General features: G+C 40.7%; 2 protein-coding genes across 3 annotated transcripts in view; one reads left to right on the top strand and one right to left on the bottom strand.

Annotated features, from left to right (window-relative positions):
* Positions 1 to 757, bottom strand: part of LOC106524007 (uncharacterized) — a 16,109-nt gene extending 15,352 nt beyond the window's left edge. The window contains exons 1-2 of the mRNA XM_014017627.1: positions 491 to 757; positions 221 to 345 (exon numbers count right to left, since the gene is read on the bottom strand). Of these exons, the coding sequence (XP_013873081.1) occupies positions 221 to 345; positions 491 to 640 (275 nt within the window). The 5' untranslated portion in view covers positions 641 to 757. The remainder of the gene's footprint in view (positions 1 to 220; positions 346 to 490) is intronic.
* Positions 758 to 883: 126 nt separating this feature from the next.
* On the top strand, positions 884 to 7,255 carry htatsf1 (HIV-1 Tat specific factor 1). 2 transcript variants are annotated; one of them, XM_014017666.1, is made up of 10 exons: positions 884 to 1,066; positions 1,588 to 1,752; positions 3,202 to 3,436; positions 3,527 to 3,574; positions 3,655 to 3,809; positions 3,985 to 4,148; positions 5,998 to 6,094; positions 6,194 to 6,283; positions 6,379 to 6,516; positions 6,870 to 7,255. In XM_014017666.1, the coding sequence occupies exons 2-10, from the start codon at positions 1,588 to 1,590 to the stop codon at positions 7,122 to 7,124; spliced, it is 1,347 nt and encodes a 448-aa protein (XP_013873120.1). In that variant the 5' UTR covers positions 884 to 1,066; the 3' UTR covers positions 7,125 to 7,255. The 2 variants fall into 2 exon arrangements, with proteins under 2 accessions (XP_013873120.1, XP_013873121.1); XM_014017667.1 differs by having other exon boundaries at positions 896 to 924.
* Positions 7,256 to 8,753: the final 1,498 nt, after the last annotated feature.

Raw genomic sequence — 8,753 nt, 5'->3', positions numbered from 1 at the left:
CATATGGTGAAAAACTGACTTTGAAAAATAAATCTGTTCTTTTTTTCTTATAAAAGGCTAAATAAAACAAAAATATTGGTGGTAATTTTTGTCTGTAACATTACAAACAGCAGAAAAGGTTCTGCAGCAACATATTTTTGGCACAAATGGACCTCCATATAACAGCCTCTGTGTCTCCATCACTGTTTATAATGCAGAGAGGCTTTCTTGGTGTTCTTACTGAACAACGCTTTGTCTCAGTCCATTCCTCATCTGGTTCTTGTTGTTGGACGGTTTCCAGTCCTGGGTGCTGAGGTGAGACGTCACAAAGTTGTCAACTTTTTGTCGCAGGTTCTGATAGGCAGGCTGGGAATCAAAAGCAACAATTGGATGAACTGCACGTTGTTCCCCTTCACTGATAAATGCGGTCGAGAATGATCAAGACAATGCAAATGTTTTTTTGACTCGCTAAAGTTTAAAAGCAAAGGGCTTCGATGGAAAAAATGAATACCTTGGTGTCAACATCAGCCAAACAATCCCTGCGAAACTCGTCGAAAAGTCCCTGGTTCTTTAGATGCTCCACAATCATGGCGATGAGCTGCGGGTCTCCCGGAGGAAGACTAGCTGGATTAACATTAACATTGCCGCTACCCTCCGCCATTCCAAATCTAGAAATTATAAACTGGTTTACTTATTAAAGACATTGAAAGCTACCTTAGCCGAGCCATCAGCGCTAACCCCTAACCTCAGCAAAACGTGCGTTTGATTTATGTATCTCAACAAACTGCGGGTACATCGAATTGTTCCTTTTGTACGCGAAACGTAAAACGGTAGATACCAGAGTTCAAATCAAACGCGTCAAAAATTGTTCGTCGCGCATGCGCACTTGGAATTTGACCTCGGAAACATTTCATTCAAGTGGCGTCGCGGACTCAAGTAAACAACGTAAAATTGGAAATAAATTTCAATTCTTTACACTTTTACCTATTTTATTTTTTTAATCGGAATTGAATCTGTGAGGAGGTCTGATTGCACGCGTTTTCTTTGTGCATCATCTTGTATATAGAGAGCTTCGATCATTTTGGAGGTAAAGTTAGCTTTGTTGGCTAACATGTCTAATCCTCATGGATTGCGCATTGGTAAAATGTAAACAAGTTAATTGTCCTGATGTGGAGTTAGAACAAATGTAATAAACCTGCCTGTGGTGTTTAACATAATAATATACCTGAAGTTGTTAGCGAATTGTATCCACTCGTCAGATTTAATAAATTAAGCAATATTTTACAAACAAAATGTGTACGTGTAAACATTTAATGTGTATGTTTTGTTTGTCGTGTTTAGTAGAAGGCTTATAACAAATATATTCACTGATAAAACTTGTAAATATTGCCCTACTATGAGTGTACACACCCACTTTTGTTTCTTTGACTTTTGTGTGAAGAGTATTCAGATCATTAAATCTTTGAAAATATCTCAGAGGATAAATAAAGACTTATTAATTAATAAAGAAAAAGCTTTGATTAAAAAAAAACTCTTCTATATAAGCTGCACATAAAAAGCAGCATCTCAGTCGTCAGAGTAATGTGACATGTTATATTCTCATTGCAGATGAGTGGTGAAGAAAATGCAAACAAAGAGTTTGTGGAGCAGCTGCGAATGCAGGAGCTGTATGGACAGAGGAAKGAGGACGGATCGGACCCCTACACTTACACCGATCCAGCAGATGGAACTGTGTATGACTGGGACCCTGAGAAGAAAGCCTGGTTCCCTAAAGTATTACTTTCCTTATCAACCTTCTTTCATTAAAGCTGTATTTACTCTTTAAAGTGTATGTGAAAAGATAACTCCACCCCAAGGYGAAATTTGAAAAATGCATCAAAGTGGGTGGGGAAGTGGGTGTTAGAGAGCGGAGGTGTGGCCAGGATGAGAACGTAACAGCTAGCATTAGCATAATTGATGCTACATGGAGAGTGACCATAGCGATGCAGATAGTTACATCTCTGAAAGCTCTGAGGTGGAGGATTTTTCACCCCCCCTCCTCACCAGAGGCAGAGAGAGACTTGATCAAGTCAGCTCAGTCTGGGACTGACTCGTGTTGTCTCCCTGGATCAGGACCTGGAGCTCCAGCAGCCTCGGCTGTGCTCTGTCCGCCTCACACCACACCAGCCCCGGACAGAGGAGGTGGAGCGCTCCGACAGCCTGACAGAAAAAAATAAAAGCATACAGCTGCAGCTGCTCACAAGATCGCTAGTTTAAATCAGGAATAAAAGTGTTGGGTCTTGTTTGACTGAAGTTCGGTCCGGTTCGGGCTGTTTGTTGATGATCGCAGACATGCAGCTGCCCCGCTGCGCCGCGCTCTTTGTCTTTTTTTTCCCTCCCCTCCTGCTGTGCAGGACGTACTGCTGGTGTGTGTGTGTGTGTGTGTGTGTGTGTGTGGAGAGAGAAGCGCAGCAGTCAGCTCTCCCCACCCGAGGCTGAAAGTCAACAGACGATCATGCTAAGCTTGCTAACTGTTCCGCCCTCTGACTGCTGCAGGGGCGTGTCTTAGAGAGAGGCTTTTATACCAGAACACAGCCGCTGTGACGAAACCGTGCAGAAGACACGTCACCGTGGAGAGCCGTTAACCAATATGTAAATTAGCCTGCAGTACCACTGCTCTACCCATATGAGCAGCAAAAAGACGTTTTTAGACCAAATATTACAGATTTGAACAAATACACACAAAAACATCAAAATTAGCACAGAAACAGTACTATATAACATTTTAGACACATTCTAGACAGTTTATCAGCTAAAAAAAGTTAATTTTGGGGTAAGTTACTCTGATATTTTTTGTAACTGTCTGCAAATGTGAAGAAATGCTGTGACCATGAAGTTCTACTTATTGTCATTTTGAGTGATGGTACATTGTGCAGCATGTTAACTCAAGCTTAACATATTATTATGAATAAAGCTGTCTGTTTAAATCGTTTATTTCTCAGGCTTTGATTAAACTTTCCTTATGCTGTAGAGCCTGAATGGAAGAGTTTAGCTCAACATTGCAGTAAAGTATTTGTTTCATGGTTATGCTGTATGGCTTGCATGACTAATTACGACTGGAATAAACTACAATCTATTAGTGAAGTGTTGTTTTTTTAGTTGTAAAAATTTTAATAGTCTCATAAGGGTTGGCAACATTTTTCTTGTTCTCACTTCCTTTATAATGTTAAATTCTTTCTGTAGATAACAGAAGACTTTATGGCAGCCTACCAGGCCAACTATGGCTTCAACCAAGGAGAAGAGTCGGAAGCAAACAGTACAGCAGAAAGCAGCTCTGACCCGGCACTGCCTGACCCAAACAACAAGGCTCCGGAGAAAGAGAAACCAGCAGAAGCCCCCACAAAGCCAGTCCCAGAACAGCAAGAGACCTCTGCTAAAGAAGCCAAGCAGAAAGGAGAGAAGAGGAAATCAGAGCCAGGTAATCTAACGTCAACAAACAAACCTGCATATAGGAAAATGTACATTTCATAAGCTCTGCTTTTAATGTTTTCCCTTCGTTTCACTCTAGGATGGTTTGATATTGATGAGCAAAAAAACACAAACGTCTACGTGTCAGGTTTGTCTCTCCAAATACGAAGCCGTCGACTGGGTTTGTTTTTATTTCTCGTTTCTAACTTCCCTCTCCCTCGTTCTCAGGCCTGCCTCCTGACATCACGCCCGATGAGTTCGTCGAGTTGATGTCCAAGTGCGGCATTGTGATGAGGGACCCTGTTACCGATGAGTACAAGGTGAAACTCTACAAGGACAAAGATGGAAACCTGAAGGGAGATGGCCTCTGCTGTTATCTCAAGGTTAGCCCGTCTTTCTGRTGTTCTGCATGTTGTGTGTGTCAGAGGCTTTTCAGGATATAAATGAGTGCTAATGGTGATATGTTTGGTATGTTAATTTGATTAGTGGACATTCAGGAATATTAGCTGCTTTGTAAAGTTTCCTTTTCAGCCCAAGCAACACATTGTTTCCCTACAGAAAGAGTCAGTGGCGCTGGCTGCGCGTCTGATTGACGAGTCAGAGGTTCGAGGTTATAAACTCCACGTGGAGGCGGCGCGATTCGAGCTGAAGGGCCAGTATGACGCCAGCAAGAAGAAGAAGAAAAGCAAAGATTACAGGAAGAAGATGCAGCTGCAGCAGAAGTAAATTCATGTTTCGCTTCTCCCTTTATGTGCCGGGGTTTTAGTGTCACTTCAAACCTTTACAAGTGCCTGTGACATGGAGTTTTTGTAATAAATATGAATGCATTTTTAGAAAGATAACATTAAATTTCACACCACTGAGATAAACAGATATTTGCATGTGAAGTAACAGGAAGTGATGTCAGTGGGGCATGTCTGCATGCAAACAGAGCGTTGCTACAATAACTAACACTGACTGTAGAGAAGAATCTGATGCTTCTTTAGATTATTTTTAATCTCTATCAGATAAAGAAGAGTCAGATTATAAATAGTATTGTTTCAATAAACAAAGACCAGACGGTTTTCTTAAAGAGTTCCCCTTTGATGTCACTTCCTGTTTCTCTTTGGCTGAGCCAAATAAAAAAATATGCCAATTATGTGACAAAATGGGTAAAATCATATCTAACATGCCACGTTTCTTACATATAAATATGTTTTCTGTGACATATACATGTCACAGGCACTTTAATGTTTTAACCTACATTTTCAAAACTAAAGCAGAGAGAGATGTATTTAATAAGTTACAGCCGAGGTTACTTAGAAATATTCTATATCTGTTGCAACATGCTTTTGGTTAGTGGGTGTTTCACTGGTGAGGATGATAAAAGTTAAACTTTTGCACATTTGTGTTCTTCAGCTGTCTCAGAATATACAGTATTAATCATGATTTATACCTGAGGTTACAGTACTCAGCTTTATTTCACTGGAAAGTTATTTTGAGTTGAACGGTTTACCTTTTAATTCAATTTTATGTAGGTTAAAATAGTTGACATTTGAAACATTTCTTAGGTGACTTTAACTCTCAAAAAGCAGAAAACAATGTGTGATTTGACCAGAACTTTGTGGATCTTGTTTTTTTTAAAGGGGGCCTATTATGCAAAATTCACTTTTTAAAGGTTTTTTTTACTCAACTTTGAGTATGTACTTCTTAAACAAACAGTCCTAGGACCAAAAAAATGCACACAGGGGCATATTTACTGTAAGTAAACATATTTTTAATGTATATTAACAACAAGTTTTATACTTCCGTCATTTTGTGATGTCACAAGCCGTACGACAACTCACCGGAACCTGCGTTCAGCCCCTTACCTAGCAACCCCCGGGTGAGACTCCACCTCCTCAGTATAAAAAGCCGTCACCGTGTTGTTGTGCAATGTGTAGCTCATTTCACAACAAGCCTGCAATAGGGCAATGGGTAGAGTGTTGGACCAGAGAGTGGGAGACCAGGGTTTGAGACCAGCATGGACACTATTTATTTATTTATTTTCGTTCGTTATGAACACATTTTCTCATGTACCTCTATTGTTTAGCTTGTTAAAGCCTATTTGTTCGAGTTTCTGAGGTATTTTGACCGCTGCTGCTCCCTGCTCTGGTAACAGCATGCAGAGTGAGBGCAGAGCAGAGGAGGGGGAGAAAAAAAAAGAAGCTGCGACCACGACTCTGCCTCTGGGTCTCATATGGTTGTACAACRGAGCTTCTGCTATTATTAGCCATGCTAATGTAAACACTGGCTTTGGAGGGCGGAGTTAATGTCAACAGATCTTTTGAGGGCGTTACCAACAGAGCTCATTAACATAAACAGCTCTTCTGAACAGAAGTCAGAGCAGGCAGAACTAGAAAATGGGAAATTTTATTATCTGAGAATTATTTTGTGCATTAAATTGAATGAACATGGTCTGGATAGCCCACAGACTTACCATAAACATTTCTAGGACCCATAATTGGTCTCCATTAAATAATCCAAAATATGAAAACGAGTCCCATTTGAGCCTTTAAACTTCCACCACGCGTCTTGTTTTTGTTTCTGCAGGCAGCTCGACTGGAGGCCCGAGAAGCAAGGCGACGTTCGGAAGAGGCATGAAAAAGTTGTCATCATCAGGAACATGTTTCATCCCAGCGACTTCGAGGTGCAGAGAGGCAGACTCTTTCCACAAACGCACAGTTTCTGCGCGCTTTCTGGATGCCGTGAGCGTTAATCTGTGCGCTGTGTGGGCTGGTTGTTGCAGGAAGACCCGCTGGTGCTGAACGAGTACCGTGAAGACCTGCGGAGCGAGTGTGAGAAGTTCGGTGAGGTGAAGAAAGTCATCCTCTTTGATGTGAGTTTATCTGTTGTCTCATAGTCTGGGTTTGAACTGAGACAGTCTTAATTAGAAAAAAAAAACGAGCTTCTGTGTGGTCGTTTGTGCTGCAGAGACACCCAGATGGCGTTGCGTCAGTCGCGTTTAAGGAGCCCGAGGAGGCYGACGCCTGCGTGCTTTCCTTTAATGGCCGCTGGTTTGGAGGACGGCAGCTGACTGCGCAGCTCTGGGACGGAACAACAGACTACCAGGTCGAATATTTTATTCATACGTGATGCAACATAAACACCAGGAAACCAAAGTTTCTATTGAGCTGCGTATTTTTTTCTGTTCATGTTACWACTTTAAAATGGGCGGAGCTTGACTGGCGTCTCCTGCCAGCAAAATCAGTCTAAATGTTAGACAGCTGTGGGATTGTTTTAAGTTGCCAAACATCTTTTAAAAATTATAATCAAACACACTCTTGCAATAAGAACTTGTAAATCTAATAAATGTGTTTTTAAAATCTTCATTTTTTAAAAAATATTTGTGGGATGAAGCCATCTAATGAATAGAAAAATGCTGAGACGGATCCAAACTCGGATCTTTTCTGTGATTTCTGTAGGTGGAAGAGACGACGCGCGAACGAGAAGAGCGGCTCAAAGGTTGGTCGACTTTCTTGGAAGGAGACAATAAAGAGCAGCCGAAGAACGCAGCGGACAAACCAACAGGGGGCAGCAGCGCGGCTATAGAACCCAGCGAGTCCAGCAGCGCCACGGAACCTGAGCCGCAGCCACAAACAGAACCACAAACCTCAGAGGAACAGGAAGTGGACTCTACCGACAGCAGCCTCGCAGGAAGTGATAATGAGGATGCCTAGACCCCGAGGACAGTCCTGCTTTAAGGTGGGGAGACGTGAAAACCCCCTGTTCAGAGCATGAAGACACATTTGAACAGTTTGAGCTGGTTTCCAATGTAGAAAAAAATAAAGTGTTTTTTGTGTGCCCTTTTCTTTTTGGTCATTTTGGTTTCTACTTCCTGTAGAAGCTGCACAAGCTGGTCCCKAAACGCACATTTTTGTCTTTTACTGCAGTTTGTTCGAGCATTATAGGTCTAATTTAGTTAATTACTAAAGAAAACGTGACACAACTTTGCTGGGTTTGATTTTTTTTCCCTCCAGCTTGGTTTAATTTTGTTCAATTTTTAAAGTGTGTATCTTTTCTTAAAAAAAAAAAAACTACAACAGTCGCAGCAACTAGATAAGTTTGTGGTTTGCAGCTTAGCACAATGTGAACCCTTTGTCAAAAGAACRTCATGAAAAATGACAACCGCTATGAAAATATGGTTTCTCATCGCTACAGCCGTTTTCGCTAACACAAGCGTCGATATCAAAGGGACTTGATTTGGTGTAGAAACTCCAARCTGATGTTCACGTCACATCTGGCTTGAGTTAGAGCTTTAAAACACAAAGCACACGTTTGAATAAATCCTGTTTGTCTGGGAAAACAGCACATCTGTTGTTTTTCATGGTTTTATAAATTCAACACTGACAGTTCTGACAGGCTGCAAATATGAACAACTTTCATATCACATGAAAAAAAAGTGTCGATAAGTGATTAATAAACTAGTTACATCTGGTTGGTAGACAAGGTATGCATGACCGCGAACAGAGTTAATGTGTGGAATGCACTGATTTATATACCAGATTTACACAACTGACAAATCAGTCCAAATATTGGAATTGAAACCTGCAGCACAAATGATTTGTTTTGTTCATTTTTTTCATTAATTATATATTTGTGACTGCAGCTGTTTTATGAAGCTGCTATGTTGTATTTTTTAAACCAAAGTCTGCATGAGATGCCCTACTCTTCCACTCACATTCATGCTAAATGACTTTTCTTTTATGCATATAAATAATTATTTAGTTTGCCAGATCAAATCTTGACTGGGGACCTTTATGAGTAGAGTTTGAATTTTCTCTCCGTGCAAACGTGGGTTTTCTCCGGGTACCCTGGTTTCCTCCCACAGACCAATAACATGAAGGTAACTGGGTGTGAATGGTTGTTCGTCTCTCCCTGTGGCAGACTTGTGACCTGCAGGGTGTACCCTGCCCCTCGCACAGTGACCCCCGCAACCCTTAAAGGAAGAAGCAGGTAAAGATGGATGGAGATAGGAACTACAGGAATCAACATCTGGAAAAAAGAAGTGTATTTAAATGTTGTATTGGAACTATCTGATTGRGAAGCTGTTCTTATTCCAGCTTCAACTTCCAGGTTCCAGTCAGAGGTCTGCTTTTTATTCAAATTCAAGTTGTATTTATTCATTTCATTAAAACAAACAAAACACATTACATACAACAAAACAATACAAATAAAATAAAATCAAAGGCAAGAGAAGAAAAAAAAATCATATATCTGCTCCTTTTTACAACAAAATTATATTAATTTCAAACAATAATAAACAAAAACAAAAAATCAACTCCTCAAACAGTGACTCATGCAAATAC

Source organism: Austrofundulus limnaeus, unplaced genomic scaffold (genome assembly GCF_001266775.1).
Source record: "Austrofundulus limnaeus strain Quisiro unplaced genomic scaffold, Austrofundulus_limnaeus-1.0 Scaffold174, whole genome shotgun sequence".
In the NCBI taxonomy this organism is placed as follows: domain Eukaryota; kingdom Metazoa; phylum Chordata; class Actinopteri; order Cyprinodontiformes; family Rivulidae; genus Austrofundulus; species Austrofundulus limnaeus.
Note: the sequence above shows the minus strand (reverse complement) of the source record. Positions and strands in the feature narration are given on the sequence as shown.